This window comes from Silene latifolia, chromosome 8 (assembly GCF_048544455.1).
Source record: "Silene latifolia isolate original U9 population chromosome 8, ASM4854445v1, whole genome shotgun sequence".
NCBI lineage: Eukaryota > Viridiplantae > Streptophyta > Magnoliopsida > Caryophyllales > Caryophyllaceae > Silene > Silene latifolia.
In genome coordinates, this window is record NC_133533.1 from 112477870 (window position 1) to 112496206 (window position 18337).

Genomic DNA, 18337 nt, shown 5'->3' on the forward strand with positions numbered 1-18337 from the left:
GTTGTACAACATGTGCAATTAAGCCCACTTTTAGAAATTCAGGCTATTTACTCACCGGAAAATATTGACATGGAGTCGAAATGGCGCCGGAATGATGATTAGACCTATGACTAAGACTGAATTATATAATTAAAAAAAATAAAAATACGAAAAAACCCAATTTACCACTACCTAATTCAATCTAATTACTTCATGATTATAAGAAGATTGAAAAATTCGTTGATTGACGCTTCATTAGATGTTCCTGCAGATCAATAAAACAAACAATGCAAGCAATTAATCAACTAATTGATTGAAAACATAAAATCTCGTATAAGACCATCTCAAGCAGTCAAGCGTAAAACTGAAGTGATTCAAACTTCTCAATTGATTCAAATATGCTCATTTCAATTAACTGAAGTGATTAATCGAGAAGTTTGATTAATTGATTCAAACAGCTCAAATATGCTCATTTCAATTGAGTGATTCAAGCGTAAAACCACGGTATGCTTAAAGCAGCTTGAATCAATTTGCGTAGCTTGAAACTATTAAGTGCACTTCAGTTGATTATTGATTGAGAAGCTTCTGTAGCTTGAATTTGTTCCTCCATTGATGAAGTGAGGCGAAGATTTTAGGGAAAGTGAGATTAGCTCGTCCAAATTACAAATTCGGGGAAAGTGAGTTTTTTTTTTTCTTTAAAATTATATAATTTAGTCTTAGTCATAGTCCTAGTCATCATTCCGGCGCTATGTCAATATTTTCCGGTGAATAAATGGCCTGAGTTTCTAAAAGCAGGCGTAATTGCACATGTTGTATAACGTATGGAGTGAATTTGCACCTGCCGAAAGTTGTGGGGCTAATTTGCACATAGTGTCAAACGTATGGGGCTTATTTGCCATTTCCCCGGATTACGTTGCATCAAACTAGTAACCTTTACGAACTAAAGTAGACATCTTACAAACAAAAAAAAAAAAAAAAATGGACATAAGTAAATATGTTACTCTGTATATTCTGAATTAAATCAAAGTGGACCCTAATGTTTTTGCTAATAATATAATGACTGGAAAAATAAAGAGTAAATTTATGCTGATTGCAAATTCTTGTTTCAAACGGGTCGCTTTTGTTGAAAAAGTATGACGGGGTTGAGACCGTTTTATATTCAAATGTGACCATAACGGTCCAACTAGTATTTTCAGGACTATTTTTTTCCGAAAGTGGGTCACATTTGGCTGTAAGGTACTAAGGTGGTCTCAAAATCTTTGTTTTATTGTTTCAAACGAAACTAACTCATCTTAGGGGAGACTTACTCTCAATATCAGGTATCCGTAAATTTTGATTGGCCATAAAAAAAATTTGGTTCCTCTCTTAGGACAAGTTACTCTCACAACTGCTCCTAGCCAGTGGTGGCAACTGGCAAGTTCCGGAGTTTACTGCCAAACTCCGGAACAAGGGAAGGATGGAATAAAAGAATTTGAAGAAAAAAATGTGGAATTTGCAAAGCACCAAACATAGCAAAAAAAAAAAAAAAAAAAAAAACATAGCTTGTTGCAACTTATGCACAAGATTGGAGAAAAATGATTACGCGTCTGAGGTAGTACCTCAGACCTTGTAGTTTTTGAGTATATACACATTTTTTCTGAGCATATGACCATTTATAAATATAGTTTTTGAGCAATATTATATTTTTTTAGTGTAATGTTTTAGTAAATGTGCTCAAAAACTTTATACTAAATCAGAACTCAAAAACTTTAAAATAAAACTCAGAAAATAAACAATAAGAGATACTACCTCAGATGTATAGTCTATAAACTGACAAGATTGCAGTTTTTGCTAGTGTCTCACCGCCGACACTTGTAGCCAAGTCAATGTAACATAGTCGTGACTCCTGAGTCGCAAAGTTTGGATAAATCCTAAACATATAGTCACTGGTTTTCTAGTACACCATGCCAAAGATTGCAACTTTATGCATCCTTCAAATTCTACTTCAAAAATAATCATACGCAGATCTGTTTCCTCTTTGGCTTTTTTAACCAATAACAATTTGAATCAAGCTTAACCAAACAAAACTAACAATGAATTGTACCATTACTATCATAATTAGTCATGGGACTAAAAAATCAAAGCATTATTTGATGCTCGTCTTATGAGGCAACATGGTGCTGCAGTCAACAATGGAGCAAGAATGCAAGACGAGGCTGTAACTCGATCAGGGTAGAACACCACAGGTCCTTAGCAGCAGAGGAAAACAAGAAAATTACAAAAAAAAAAATGATAACATATAAAGTGTCGTTATCAGAAATCTATTACTGTTGTCCAAGCATTTCAGTGTACATAGACAATTAAACCTTGGTTCTCTAGCGCGAGATGCTAATTACCCTTCTTGAATAAAAGCGAGAAGATAGAGTTCTTCCAAAAACCAAATATCGCAGGTGGTGGTTGTACTTTGGGCACGAGAGACATAAAACCATCGTGCACGGTTGGGGTTTTCACCATCTCTGGCCTTGACATCATATCAATAGGCCTGATTGTGTCAATAAACAAGTCATTACTCATTAGTATCACATAAAACAGGTGCCGAGTTCTATTTGAACACACATCATCAGTTTTTCATATGTTATTTTGACATGGTTATGGGAGTGTAGCATGTCTGATATGATATTCAAAGACAGGGGTTAAGTATCCGAACACCACCCTTACCTCTCAAGAGTTTTCCTATAGAGGCCAAAAAGGAGGCTTGTGGGATAAAATTAGAGGTAGAGCCTAGAGGTTTTGTACTGTAAAGCGTTATTTCTCAAACATTTCTCTATTTTACTTTCACGAACACCAAATATTTCAAAGCAACAACTTTCTTTTGTTTTGATAATGAGTATATCCTACAAAATTGAGTCATTTTGAGTTTGACACATAGTCACATATATGTGAGCTCATGTCCGACACAACAAACCCGAGTTTCCATATCACTACACTACCTAAATTTGTGCTGTAGAGAAATACGAGACAAGATTTCCATACCTATTGATTAAGGGGCCATCATAGGCAAATGTTGAGTAACCTTGTCGCTGCTTGTGCTTTTTATTAGCAGTGCAAGTAATGTAGACACGGCCGCGGCGTTTGACAGTCTTGCAGTACTCACACATCTTCTTCACTGACGAACGAACCTTCATGGTAACTGCATCTCATTGCAAGGTACATATCAGGTTTCACAAGGCAACCCACTCCAGGCCGGAACAATGACAGGTCATATAGACAAACTTATCAAGTATGCTACCTCAAAAAGGGAATAAGAAGAGACCCTTAAAAAAGCAGAGTTCAGAGGATGGGAAGAAGACATAATTGTTCAGTTACAAATTTACAATAGAGAAGAACACGTGGAAATGGAAAACTAGTATGACCCTAGGAAGAACAATTGCATCATGGAGTAAAGCGATAAATCACACAAAAACGAGCTTTCCACAAATTGAACAAGATTAGTAAAAGAGTATACAGCTACTGAGCTCAAGCTACCTGATTAAATGAAATTCAGCTTAGACATCAACTTCCATCACAGGTTTGCCTAATTCGATCTATAAATACATAGCATCCTCTAGTAGCAAATGCATCCTAAGAGGAACTACCAGGAACCTAAGGAGGAACCGAGTATCTACTGCATCCTCTAGTAAACTGCTAAATCGCAAAAGACAGGAAAGAAAAAAAGCTTCCTCATACCGAAAAATTTTCTTTAGGGTAATACGATACTTCATCAGTCCAAATCATTTGTTTACCTTAATCAAAATGCCCGTCACCAAGAATGATAAAGGTCAGCAAATGATTAGGGCAGCGCGAGTACAGCTTTTAAGCTGAAGTAAACTGATTAATGCAAGTCACTCCCTCGCCTATTAACCATGGTCCATGGTTACCTAACTCAATATGTATACGTATCATCCAATTCGGGATATGATGCTAACATAGATACTCCATCCGATTCTTTGGAATTGCCCCCACTTTTTAAGATTTGTGAGTAATATTTTAATCAAATGGGTAATTTCAAAGAATCGGAGGAAGTATTTAATTACACGCCTTAGTATAATAGGCTCCAAACAATTCACAGTTTGCTGAAAGTTGAGCGAATTTGATAACCCGGCTTAAACCAATCATACTATGCATTAATACAATCCTTCAAATAATGAAAGCAATGATCTTTTAAGCAAGAATCAAGGACTATATACAGTTCACATAAACTTATTTCACAATTAATACATTCTTAAACGTATTATCACAGTACAATTATCCACATTTTAGTAAAGATCATGTTCAGCAAATTCACCATTATAATTCGCAAAAGCAATAAAAAAACAATCTATCAAACAAATTAGAGGGTGCAAATTTGATCAGAGTAACAATGGAATTAAATATAGGTACTCGAATGATTTACTATTGACGAAAATTGAGAGATTACCTGATTAATTGAGAGAAATTCGGATCCAGAAATGTGAAATTGGGGGTTTAGGGTTTTTCGATTGAGACTTGAGAGTAACTAAAGAATGATACGAATCATACGATGTTATGTAATGGACTGTTAATACTGTATTTAGTTGGGCTCGGGAGCTCGACTAGTCGACTCGTTCAATAGTTTACGTATTTTGCAACCGGTTAAGCAATCGAGGTTGATAATTGTGATTTAAGTTTTTAATATTCTTTGATATTAAAAAAAAAGGTTTATTTGATGGTAATAATCTAAATTAACACCTTATTATCAAAATAATTCCAATATTTTATCCAAGATTAAATCCAACATTCCAGATTTTCAGACTTTATTCTCAAAATAGATTCACCTAGTTGTTGACCAGAAGGTGCTATACACTAGGTATTTATGAAGGGAATTATGAAATATGACATATATAAATCTTTTTGTATTTATGAAGGGAATTATGAAGAGGTTTGATCTTTACCAAAAAAATAAAAAATGAAGAGGTTTGGTGGGAAAAAAAATTCATCATTGTGTTGAGGGAAAGATGAGAAGGAAAATTTTAGTATCTTTATTAATAATGGCATCATAATTAATAATTATATTACTATAATAATAAATAATAAAATATAATATTAAATCTTAACAAAATATCTACCATATCTCTAAAAATTTCCACCCAAACAATTATACGTTATCTTTCGTTAAAAAAAAAAAACAAAAGAAACCAAAATTCATAAGTGGGTTTTCATATAAAAAAAGTCCTTGATTTTTTTTCTAGTAATGTGTGTTTTGTGCTCGAACTTCATAATGTCAACTTTTAATCACAATGATTTCGATTTAAATCAAGAGTATCAGGAAGAATTCAATGAAGAAGATAAACCAACATTGGAAGAAATAATATAGCTTAATAAAAAATATTATCTTAAACAATCTAAATAATTATGGTATATAGTAATTTAGGAAAAGTTTTAAAGTTGATTTTTTGAATTTTGGCTCCCAAATTTGTACAAAATCCAACTTCAAAATATTCTATCTCATATTCAATCATTATTGCCACATGGCGTAATGTTACTCGCTGTGTATAGAAGATTCTATACAATCAGTGTAACTGTAGCCTTTTCGGGAAATTATGGGGAATATTTAGGAAAAAAAAAATTGAGGAATCATTTAGGGAATAATTTAGGGAAATAGAGTTAAAGGATGAAATAGGGTAAGTAAATGAAAGTCACATAAGACTCATGGTTATAAACACAGCCACACAGGGGTAAAATAATCACTTTATAAATTTTCTTCACCTGGAAGTGATTTTTGGTTCATATTTTGACCTGAGCAAATAATATGGGTGTAATGTTAAAAAAAATGATGTGGGAGTAATTGAAAAAAAAGTAGAATATTGGTGGGAGTAATTGATAATTGACTCTTAAATAAACGTACTTGTAAATACAAATTGAGCTACAACAATTACGAGAATGACAGATTCTCAAACGTCTGTAATGGTCCGACAAATCCCACTTGGGTTGGGCTTCAAGTCGTTAAATAGGCCCATCCATTTGGCTCGGCCTAATCTGACTCTCATATTGGACCATATTTTGATGCTCAAGCCCGACCCGGTCTGACTCATGATCACGTTTAGGTTAAGCTAATTACTCTGGAATAGTAGGCTTAATCGTTAAAGATCGTGGACAAGTGAAAGTAAACTATGAAAATTTTCCTCTAATCCTTTTAACGTTTTCAGTCTAAGTAAACTCCAAACACTAGACAACAACCCTTTTCTTTCGTTATCTAAGATTGAAAACCAAAATCATAAAAAAGTGTTTTCAAATTCACTTAAACTTCAAATCCAGCATCAATAACAACAAATAAACCTATAATTACTGCATAAATTTCATTAATTTCGTTAATTTGTCACGAATTAGTAATTAGATTTAGCATATTAGACGGACTAGGTAATCATTCGAACAAAAAAAACATAATCACGCTCCATAACACCGTCTAAAACCCAGGTGAGAGGAAGTCTTGGAACAGATTAGCACATATTTTGATTTTTAGTAAAGTTAGACTTGACAAGAGTAAGACCCTGTTCTTTTGGACTGAAACTTATAGGATCTGAACTGAACTGAACTTATAAGATCTGAACTGAACTGAACTTATAGGATCTGAACTAAACTGAACTTATAGGATCTGATCTTAACTGAACTTATAGGATCTCGAATCGAACTTATAGGATCTCGAATCAACTAAATCGAACTTATAGGATCTCGAATTGAATTTAAATTAAGTGACGTATAGGATCTCGAATCGAACTTATAGGATCTCGAATCGAATCGAATCAACTTATAGGATCTCGAATCGAATCGAAATTATAGGATCTAAACTGAACTGAACTTATAGGATCTGAACTGAAGTGAACTGAATTTATACGATCTGAAGTTAACTTAAATTAAGTGACTTTAAGTCCAAAAGAACATGGCCTAAGTCTCACTTGAGACGACCTATTTTAGTCTAAAACAATAAGACGAGCTTTTGAAACCATCTTAAAGCTAAATGTGACCACTTTTGGGAAAAAGTTATCAATAAGCGGTAGCATTAGTTAAACCATTGTGGTTACATTAAACTATAAAATTGACACATAATCCCGTCTTATTGTTTTAGTTTAAAATAAACCGTCTGAAACAAGATTTTTAGAAAAAAAATTACCCTAGACTTAGCTTTTCTATTGCTAAGGGTGTGGGAGCCCAGATTGTCTCTCGGCTCCCCACCAATTTCATATAAACTTTTATTTTTCTTTTAATGAAACCTGCGCGCATCAATAAATAATTATAATAATAATTAGGCTAATTTGATAACTTATACCTCGAATAATCCATTTTTTCAAATCTTATACCTAATATAACTTTCTTTAATATCTTATACCTAAAATCTTAATTTTTTCAATACTTAATACCAAATCTCAAATAAAAACATTAATTGACTATCTTACCCTTACTATTACCCATCACCACCCTTTGGCCACCACATTAACCCATCCCCACACCATATTAACCCACTAACCCCCCACATCACCTCATCACCACCACCTCCAGTCACCTTCTCTCATCGCCGGTACCACCACGAGCCACCAACGACAACCACCGCTTCTCTCTCCTTTCTCGCCTATTTCTCTCTCCTTTCACCCAGATCTAGCCTTTTTGTGTTTTTTTTTAGTTTGGTGTTTGTATGGTGAGGAGGTGTCTAGTTTGGTTGGCTCGAGAGGGAGGAGAAGGAGGTGTGTCGGGTAAGGTGGTCGGCAAGGGAGGAGAGGCTGTGGTGGTATGGTGCATGAGTTGTGGTAGTAGACCTGGTAGTGGTGGAGGCAGGGCGGCAGCGAGAAAGAGAGATGAGGGGTGGTGGTGGTCCGCGATGGTGGGTAATGGTGGCTGGAGTGTAAGAAAAGAGGAGAGAGTATGAGGCGGTGGGTCGTTTTTCAGTATGAGGTGAGTGGTGTTGGTGTTGCCGGGTGGAGGGAGGTGGCCGTGGGGAGTAATGGTGCGTGGGGTATAGGCGGTGGCATTTCTGATGGGGTATGGTGTGTGAGGTAGGTGGTGGCAGGAGGGGGTAGGTGGTGCGTGGTAGGCTGGTGAGGTGATGTGGGTGGTGGGTGTGGGGGGTTTTAGTGGGTTAATATGGTGGGGATGGGTTAATGTGGTGGCCAAAGTGTGGTGATTAGTGAATTAAAAAGGGTAAGATAGTCAATTTATGTTTTTTTTGAGATTTGGTATTAAGTATTGAAGAAATTAGGATTTTAGGTATAAGATATTAAAAAAAGTTATCTTAGGTATAAGATTTGAAAAAATGGATTATTCAAGGTATAAGTTATCAAATTAGCCTAATAATTATTATAATTATAATTATAATAATTATATCAAGTCAGAAAAACAGTTGATTTTTTACTAAAAAAACAGATTAGGAGCAATTCTTATACCATACACCCAGGTGTATGGTACTTCCTACTCCCAAAATAAAAAAAAAAAAAAAAAAAAAAAAAAAAAAAATAACAGAAGTCCCCACTTCTTAACAGTTATCACTTTCTATAAACTCTTTCTTCTCTTGTTTCAAACTACGTCTTCCGCTTCTATAAAAAAAAATCGTCCATGAAATTTAATTTTCCATCCAACACAGTGGTTTTGTAATCTTGATTCGAGTTTTGATTAATTAAATTCTAACTTATCAGGTATGTGTTAAAATTACTTCGTGTTTTGATTAATTAAATTCTAATTTATCGGGTTTGTGTTGAAATTACATTAAACCCTAAAAGTTGTATAATACCGTAAATTAAATTGGCGAGTTTTTATGTTTTATCTCTCATTATTTATGATTAAATTTGTGGTTTCGAGTGTGATATTCATCATATGGCACTATCATATTCACTCAGAATTTAGTGAATATGATAATTTATTTTGATGAATATGTCTTATCAAGTGTGATATTCATAAGTTATTATTATATTCATTTTGATTTTAGTGAATATGATAATATAATTTGATGAATATGTAGTATTTAGTGTGATATTCATCTTATGATACTATTATATTCACGTTGAGTTAAATGAATATGATAGTGTAATTTGATGAACGTGTGTTATGTAATGTGATATTCATTTTATGACACTGTTATATTCACTTTGAGTTTAGCGAATATCGGTCTAATTTGATGATTATGAACTGTAAATTTGATAAAACTCGAATACAAATAGATGAAAGAAAACTACGAATTTAATAAAGTCAATAGGATTTTAAATTTGATAAATTGAGTAATTTAGAAAAGAAAAAAAAAGGTACTGTGAGAGATAAAGTGGGTAGTTTATTTTTATTTTTTATTATTATTTTTTATTTTTTTGCCCATAACTACCATGGGTGTATCTTACTCCCTACTCATGGGAGTAGGATATAATTTGCCGATTAGGAGTATTTCTCAGATTTTGGAGTATTTCATAGATTAGGAGTATTTCCCCCGTACTTTACGCGCAGTGTACTTTATTAGTTTTATTTTATAATACGCAGTTATTTTTCCATAATTGACAATAACATCAAAATATTAACCCTAATAATTCAAAAGCGGTAAAACTGTACACACAATACAATACTCCGTACATCCTAAAAAACCGTTATTACTCGTTTCTTCTTCGCGAAACTCCGGCCAATTAATCTGGTAAACTCCAAGGTAAAATCTCTCTCCCTGGATACCTCTCTTTCATCTCTATTGATTCTTCTTCTTCTGAAAGTCATTAATTAGAACTGTAAATTTTTTATGCAAAGCGATTAATTGATGATTTATCGTATTCGATATATCGCTGAAAATGGCGATGAAATTTGTCTGAGTTTGAAATGATGGTAGATTATATGTGAACGGATTAATCGAATTTAGATCCCTTTATTTTTGTTTTAAATCATTGATTCCTTTGTTTTTTTTGTTGAGTATTGTTTTTCAAGCTTTTTTTGCGGAAATACTACTCGATTTTGCTCGATTAGCTCCATTTGATTTTTATATGAAGATCTGTTTGAGTAATCGTGCTAATTGAGCTAAATCTATGGAGTTTAGCTGATTTATTTTTGTTTTTGCGTTTTGATTTTGATTTTTAAGCTATTTGTCGTGCTAATTGAGCTAAATCTATGGAGTTTAGCTGTTTTATTTTGGTTTTTAAGCTTTTTGTTCGAGTAATCGTGCTAGTTGAATCATGTTCATGTCTTTTTATGATAAAATGAAATGTTGTTTTTATTAATTGGGATACTAATCTGTTTTTTCCCGTGTTCCGTTGATTTTTCAGTGGCGATTTACCATGCATAAGACAATGGTTTTGAGGAAAGAGAAACAAATGACGGAAACGGGTAAATACTGAATTGGGAGGGAAATAGTGATTGAGATGATCAGTGTGTTGACAGTGGTTTGCTTCTCGATTTACTAATGTGAGGGATGAAGGCAAGCATAACATTTCTATAGACATTTTATTTTATTGTTATATATGAAATATCACAATTTTTCTGGAGATACCTGTGATGAAGGCTTATTCAAGAATGCGGAACGTTTTTGAAATAGATTAGACATTAACGCAGCAGGTATGGATGGATTGGTCTAGAATCCCATGGATAGAGATGTCTCTGCGAACAGGGTGATGTATGATGTCAGACCCTCGTTTGTTGATGCAGCATATTAGTATGTAAATACCTGGGAGTACTGAGAAATTTGATGGTTAAATATGAAAGATCACCGCTTTTCCGCTATATGTTGTGAAGGATTCCCGAGATGAAAGAGGATACAAACAACAGGAGGATCTACAGATACTGAAACAGAGCCTGAAATCAGTTGAAAATCATACTGTGATTCAGAACAGAGTATAGGAGGGAAGAAGAGGTATTAGTGAGTAATAGCGGGTATTTCGTCACCCTGTGATGAGTAATAAAAAGCTTTACTGGAACTGCGAGCGGATGTGCATTCCATGGCCCCTTTAATGAATGGTATAGGAGGGATTGCTCTAACAATGTTGTCTCGACAGAATCGTTGATCATGGCTAAAGATTTTGAAAGGTCCACACCAAATGAAGCAATGGACCTTTAAATCTTATTGTTTAGCGCGATTAGTAATGTGTGCGGCTGAAATTCGGAGTAGTGAGGAGAATATGCTGGTGATAGCATTGGGTCCGAGTCTAGTAAAAAGTACGGAATACGTAATATGTTTGGGGGAATTTCAACAAGTGCTGCGGAAAGAGACGAGGCCCACCTGGAAGGGAGAGTGTGATTGATGTGTGTCGGCAAGTTATCGTTGATTCTTATCTTATAGATTTTGCTCATGCTGTAAGCATTTTTACTATGATGACGATAAGGGAACACTTAATATGGAGGGATACTATGGCTGAGCTTTTTGCTACAATCTCGATGATGCAACTAAAAAAGGGGTCAACAAACACATTGAGGGGGTGGGGGAGAGGATCCATCTAATAAAGGCGTGATTTTGAAATTAGTACCTACTTCAGCTATGGTTGGTGAAAATGCAATGTAGTTCCACGGAGGTAGATACTGCTCACTGAAACATGCACAGGTAATAATTTATACTCCGTATTTTTTAATCTGAATTGAAACATGCACAGGTAATGTACAAGCAAGGGTAAGTCAAATTTACATCATCTGGATTGGATCCTTTCTCTCTTCTTGTTCTGCTTTTAGTTTTTGATTCTTTAATTGACTTGTTTGATTGTATTAGATTTGGATCCGTCTAATTTTGATTGTAGCTTAGATGCTTCCACTGATGATAACGTTGAGCAATGTATAATTTCTCACTTTTATGTTTCTTGTTTTGTTTCAATTGTGTGTTTGAGCCGTCTTAGGAATCCCGACATGTTATCTTATTTAGATTTAGATTCTAGGAATCCCGGCATGTTATCTTATTTAGATTTAGATTCGACAATCGACATATTAAGTTAGCTGATTGGTCTTATTGGCCTAATGGGTTCCTCGTATTCATCATTCTATCATTCTATCATAGACTCATAGTACAAGAGCTTTATGTAATTAGATTTGGAATGAAAAATTAAATTCGTCAAACTGATCAACCATATCCCGACATATTATATCATAGTACAAGAGCTTTATGTACGACTATTTTCTCTTAATCTATATCTTGTAGCTGTAGGTTGTCGGCCGATTAGGGTGATTTGGTGGCTGACATGGTTGCTGGTTTGATGGTCACCTAGGTGTTTGTGGGAGGTTGGGACTTTTGATGATAGTTGTGTTGGAGAATGACTGAAATAGAGCATGCTATCGCTGGAAAATCATTAATCGTGATGCCATCAAAACACATGCTTCTGTGCAGTCCTACAATGAACATCCTACAGTGAACAGCTAGTTGATAGCGCAGAAACTATGGTGGAAATATTGTGCATTGGCTCGATATTAGAAACTAGAGAAGGTAAGAGCAAGTTGGAGGAGCGAAATTTACTGAGACTATAAATAGCCCAAATCGAACATGGGGTTAACATGGGGTGCACACTCGAGCACAGCAAATTATTCAGAACAATATTCAGACATAGCTATAACAAAGGTCTAACAGTGGTCTTTAAGAGAAGATCGGGGCTAGTGATGGATTGAAGGGGGTCACGAAGAAAGTTTTTAGTGCCGTACTTGAAGTTGGTACACAATTTTTTGCACTTGGATATTATATGGGAGAAACTTGTACGAGAAGGATACTATATAGGAAGAAGAATCGTCTTAGTTGGGAACGGGAATAACATTGACCATTTAAAGAAAATGAAGCTCATTGTACTGTAATGATATTCAACTCCTTTTATTCAAGTAGTAGCGGCTGGCAATGTTCAACTCCTAAACAATCGTTGCCCTTCATGAATGGTATAGGGGGGATTCCTCTCATCACTAAATTTGCCATGCATTAAATTTGCTTATGTAATGGACTTTCGGGGGGCATGGGTTTTTGGCGGGAGATTGTCGATATAAATCTTACGGAGTATTACTTAGAGCGATCACCAATGTGCGGCTAAAATTCGTAGTTGTGGAGAGGATGTATGGAGAATGGTAGTGGGTATCTGTCGTTCTTCCCAGTCTAGTTACAAGTACTTTACATGGAACTTTATGCACAACTTTAAAACATATTATCGGTGTTCCATAATTTATTTGGGGGATTTCAACGATAACATCATTATCTAGTTTTGATTCCTTTGTATTTGTGGTCAATCCATTGATTCTGAAGCTTTGGTTGTGAAATGAGTTGTCTGACTTGTCGTTTTTTTTTATTGAATAATGTATTCATTTTTTTGTTTTTCCTGTTCTTCAGTGGTGATTTATCATGTATGGAATTGACGCTAGTTCCAGCAAAAAAAAGTGGATCATTGGCTTCCTCATGATTTATGCTACGAAATCTTTATTGTTTGGCTGTCTTGGGTGAAGAGGATGGGGAAAGTGGCTTTATTGATTTAGCAAAACACGGTATATTATTATAACTTTTAGCTCTTAATGTTTTCTCTCCTATATTTCACCTTGCGTTTCAATTGTTTGTTTGTTTGAGACGTCATTTTGGATCCGACTAGCTATGTTAACTAGAGTGACATGTTATGTTTTCTAATTGGTGTTTTTGAACCAATGCGTTAACTCGTATTCATCGTAGTACAATAGCGTTTATGCAACTAACCGCACCCATTTGTGTTTACCGTAACTTGTTTAGATAACTGGGTCAAAATGTCATAGTAACATTTCAGGACCTTTCTAGCTGAGTCATTTGTGAACCCCAGAAAAACCCCCAAATGACACCCTGAAAAACCCCCAAATGACACCCATAAAAACCCCCAAATGACACCCATAAAAACCCTAAATTGAACCCATAAAAAATTGAACTCTACTATGGCGTCTTCCTCCAAAGGGTCTTCTTCTAAGGTAATATTAACTCTTTTCTCTCTCTTCTTGTTATGTTCTACCATACCGAAAGCTACAAAATTTCAACAGTTTGCGAGTTTTGGGTAAATAGCTGAAAGTAAAGGTTCTTCCTTGGACTGGTATTGATGATAACTTTGAGCAATTTATAATTTCTCACTTTTATGTTTCTCGTTCTGTTTCAATTGTGTGTTTAAGACGTCTTAGGGATACCGACTTGTTATCTAATTTTGATTTAGATTCTAGGAATCCGTACATTGTTATCTTATTTAGATTTTGATTCGACATATTATGTATGGCTGTGTTGGAAAACTGAGTAAGAATTGGGGTTAATGGAGGATCGCTGAAGAGATAGTGAATTAAAGGAGAGTTGAAAAGATCTCCTTATCAGAGGGTATGGATATAACTTTTGATTTATGGTATATGGATATGGGGGAACTTGCATTTGGTCCCATCCCCTCCCTGACTTAGCATTAGTATTCAACTCCGGACTCTAAGACCTTTTTATCATAAACCGCAAGTCATTTTTTTCCTGCGTTTGAAGAAGGGGTGTCACTAATTGCAACTCAATTTTCTAGTGGGGTAGCTAACTCTTCAGTCATTTCCTCACTTCCACCATTTTCTATGTTAATTACGGCCACCCAAACTTGAGTTTGTTACAACGCCACTCTAACCTGTGAGACAACCGTGACCTTAGCTTTAAGTAAGGTCTCCACCCATTTAAACTTGCAAAAGTGATTTGGTGTTATTGTAATGATTGTTTTCGAGATAATAATTATAAGAGAAATCATTGATGTGTCGAGAGACTCAAGACTGATTTTGCAATATAAAAATGGGTAACAAGAACTTCTCCCACAATATTTATAAAAAAAAAGGATGTTCAGCCTTCTTAGTGATGCAACTTTGGTTTCAAAAGATGCTAAGATAAGAGCTTTGGTGTTATTGTAATGATTGTTTTCTTCACCTGTTTGTGATTATGATTTTACATTTGGCCATGTTACCGTATTTGACTTTTATTTCAATTTTATTGATTACTTAGCTGTGTAAATCTGTTTGCGCTTTTTCAAAGGAATACTCTAGTGCAGTTTTTGATGTATTGTTGTTTTCTGATTTCATCATTTTGTTTCTTACCACATATAACCAAAAACCTTGTTAATGTTTTTTTTTGACAAATAGCCTTGTTAATGTTGTGATAGGGGCTGATTACGCCTTCTGATCTAGCTGGATTAGAGGGGGACAACCTCATCATTTTTGTGGTTGATCCAGAGAATCCCACAAAAAATTTCTTCACTGTTTTAGATAAGATTGTTGTTGCTTGCACGGGTAAGAAAACAACTCAGGCACCACAGAATATCTACGAGATACCAGTTACTACTACTAGTAACACAGTGACTACTAGTAAAGATGTTTACGTCATCGAAATGCAAGGAGAGTATATAGGGATTAAGTTCAACAATGATAGGCTCATGGGGGTTAAAAACTCTAACTATTTGACCGCTCTTCAAGGCAAAGAAAAGTGGCATGAGCTCGGTAAACATGATGGGACTAGTAAAAAACTCATTGAAGGTTCAGATTTACTTGGGTTTGATGGGACATATGCGGAGTTTTCATCATCGGGCTTGCAAAGTGGAGAAATGAAGTTTGGATTTGAGGCTCTCATGTGGGCTCTGATAAACTTATTCAGAGAAGAAACAAAATCTAAATCCGATTTCTTTACTGTTTGTGTTAACTTGTTTGAGCCACCGAGGTATCCTATCCTTGGCCGTGAGATATCTGAGTTTCCCTTTCGTCATATATTCTTATCTCCAAGTCTCGCTGCACTTTTAAATCTCTGGAAGAAAGTGAGCAAACATGTGATTGAGTGTCAATCAGATAAGAATAAAAAATTCGTAATGAAAATTGATGAGATTACGGTACAAGTCTATTTGGATGATGGAGGATTACGATACGAGACTTTTACTCAGATCACGAATGAAAATGTGCATAAACTGTTGGGTATGGTCAAGTGTGGCACTGATGGTTGATGGGGCATGTTGATGAGGAGAAGATCTGTTTACCACTATGTAATTATAAGGTAGTATAAGCATCCTAATTCCTAGAAACATATGTTTGTCACTAACTTAGTCTTGAAACTGGGTGGCAGATTTCTATTGAACTTGAAATGGATTGCAGTATTAGAATTGGAATTTAAGTTCTTTTTTTGAAGGAATGAGACTGGCTGAGTAGTTGGTGTTGAAATCGCCTTCATCATATTTCCTATTTTCATTGATGCGCGTACGAATGAGTATTTGTTTTTGCACTAGTTTACGTTGAGCTGTGTTTAACATTGTCACTTTTTTTTTCATCAACAATTTTGCTTATGGTGAATTGTGATGGAGATAAATATTCAATACTTCTACTGTGAAAATGGGTTAGCATCAACCAAGTATACATTTATTTTACTCGATTTAACTAATTGGTTAGCGATTTTTAGCATTATTGATTGTTTCGGACCAGTTGTACTCGAGATCCCTGTTTCATGTCATATGAAACTGATTGAAGTGAATTGCTTTTGTGTACAAGAGTGTTTATTGCAGGACTCCTTTCATATAGGAGGTTTAAATTTTGTAGAAATTCCTTACATTTTGTGAAATTGTAGAAATTGATTGTGGAGCTGTCTCGATGCTGCTTCCGAAGGATTCATGAGCTTATTTTAGTGAACTTGCTAAGTTACTTGGGTCTTTTGTCAAAATAATCATTTTGTCAAAATTAATTACCAAACTATTTACAAAAATAACAATATCCTATTTTAAAGCAAAATAAATGAAAAGTTCCCTGCAACCTATTCTTACCAGACCCATTAATCCTATATATACATCTTCAGTATATTACTCTTTCTATTCCTACACGAAAAATTAACTTCAAATTTTTGGATTCCTTTTTCTATTTAGTTGTGTCTAATGAATAGGGATCAAAAGAAAAAAAATTATGAATAAATTTGGCTATAGCTTTGGATTTGTGTTGTGCGGTATATAGATTTCACTCGGAACTCGGAAGTAGTAGTAAACCACATGTACTGATAAACGTGTGGTAAGAAAGGTAAAATGGTTAGAAACTAGAAAGGTATATTTACCAACCGAAATATACTCATTTACAATCGGCATCCCACTCTCAAAAATTAGGATTGCGAAAGTTTTAAACTTCTAGCCTATAACCGAGGTTGGCTGGTAATTCCTGACAACAAAAATTATCAAATATTCCGTATTCTGGCGATATTGATTGGCGTTTAAAGGTTACCAGTCGATTATACGTTAACAGACTAATATAGTACGAGCGGGCATCAATTTAATGAGTGTCATGAGTAATGACTTACGAGAGTGTCATACAAGGTTGCTGAGTGTGGATTTGTGGAGGTAGATGAAGGGGAAACACATTTAATTGGCAGCCATGGTTAGTTTAGAAAATAGTTTTAAAAAATAGCTAATTTGATAAATAGTTTTGTTAGAATGGTTAGTTTAGCAAAAGACCCAAGTTACTTCTTACCGAGTTACTTTTCAATGTTTCGTTCGTTAGTTAAATAGAGGAAGAATGCTGCTATTTTTCAAACTGCATTACATCCGTTTTAGTAAAACTAAACTAAACGTAGTTTAATAGTTTTGTCTTTACATATATTTTAAGAATTTGTCACCCCATGGAGTCTTTTAGTAATCCAATATTGTTGTCATTAAAGAGTTATATTATAATCAGGACTGAAATTCGTCGTCAAATTTTTGAGTGGTTTTCGTCTACACCAAGAGAGCTTCATGGGTAGCCTTCAAGAGAGCTTGCATTCTTTTCTGGTGGTGTTTTTTCTTCCTTCGCAAAGAGTGTTGAATTCAAGGGTGGAGATTCAATTTGAAAAATTTTTGTATTTAATTTGAGTAATACCAAATTCATTAACATTTTCATTTCTTTAGTTAAAATTAATTTTAAAATAATTAATTAATAAAGGGTATTATAGGAATTTTATACCTTCAAAAAATTGTACGGGTCACAAAACAACTCGAATTATATTTTTAATTGAATTACAATAAAATATCTTGTATCAAATGATATCAAGGAAATCAAAGTAGCAAATAGTTTTCAAGAAGCCATCAATGATAACTTATTTTCGAGGAATTATGTTCAAGCGGCCGAGACTTCTCATGAACAATCCTTTAATTTGGAATTTACGACGACTAGAAGTGGTTAATGAGACAAAACGAGTCGTGTTGAGTTTGTGCCTTGAATCTTTTAGTTACCACCTCAAACGTCTATGCGGGGGTTTGTGCCATGTATCTGTAATATGTTATTGGGCTAGGATTTATTTTGGGTCTTGTTAAGCCATTTTGTATTAGGACTTGAAGAGTATTACTCCCTCTGTCTCGGTCATTTGTTGTCCTTTTCCATTTTTTGGTGTCTCAGTCATTTGTTGTCCTTTTTATTTTAAGAATGAATTTAATGAGTAATTTGATCATTCACACTCAATTCATTCCACTTGTCA

General features: G+C 34.7%; 2 protein-coding genes across 6 annotated transcripts; one reads left to right on the plus strand and one right to left on the minus strand.

The window, feature by feature from the left end:
- Positions 1 to 2346: 2346 nt before the first annotated feature.
- Positions 2347 to 3143, minus strand: LOC141595784 (uncharacterized). Its single transcript, XM_074415749.1, has 2 exons — positions 2992 to 3143; positions 2347 to 2500 (listed from the first exon to the last, which is right to left on the minus strand). The coding sequence occupies exons 1-2, from the start codon at positions 3141 to 3143 to the stop codon at positions 2347 to 2349; spliced, it is 306 nt and encodes a 101-aa protein (XP_074271850.1).
- A 6195-nt stretch (positions 3144 to 9338) lies between these two features.
- LOC141597405 (uncharacterized) lies at positions 9339 to 16101 on the plus strand. 5 transcript variants are annotated; one of them, XR_012522773.1, is made up of 5 exons: positions 9339 to 9625; positions 10230 to 11497; positions 12150 to 12364; positions 13244 to 13395; positions 15033 to 16101. XR_012522773.1 is itself a non-coding variant. In XM_074417861.1 (2 exons), exons 1-2 carry the CDS (start codon positions 13807 to 13809, stop codon positions 15858 to 15860), a joined length of 861 nt encoding a protein of 286 aa, XP_074273962.1. In that variant the 5' UTR covers positions 13404 to 13806; the 3' UTR covers positions 15861 to 16101. The 5 variants fall into 5 exon arrangements, 1 of the variants encoding a protein (XP_074273962.1); XR_012522772.1 differs by lacking the exon at positions 12150 to 12364; XR_012522775.1 differs by lacking the exons at positions 9339 to 9625; positions 10230 to 11497; positions 12150 to 12364 and adding an exon at positions 11533 to 11546.
- Positions 16102 to 18337: the final 2236 nt, after the last annotated feature.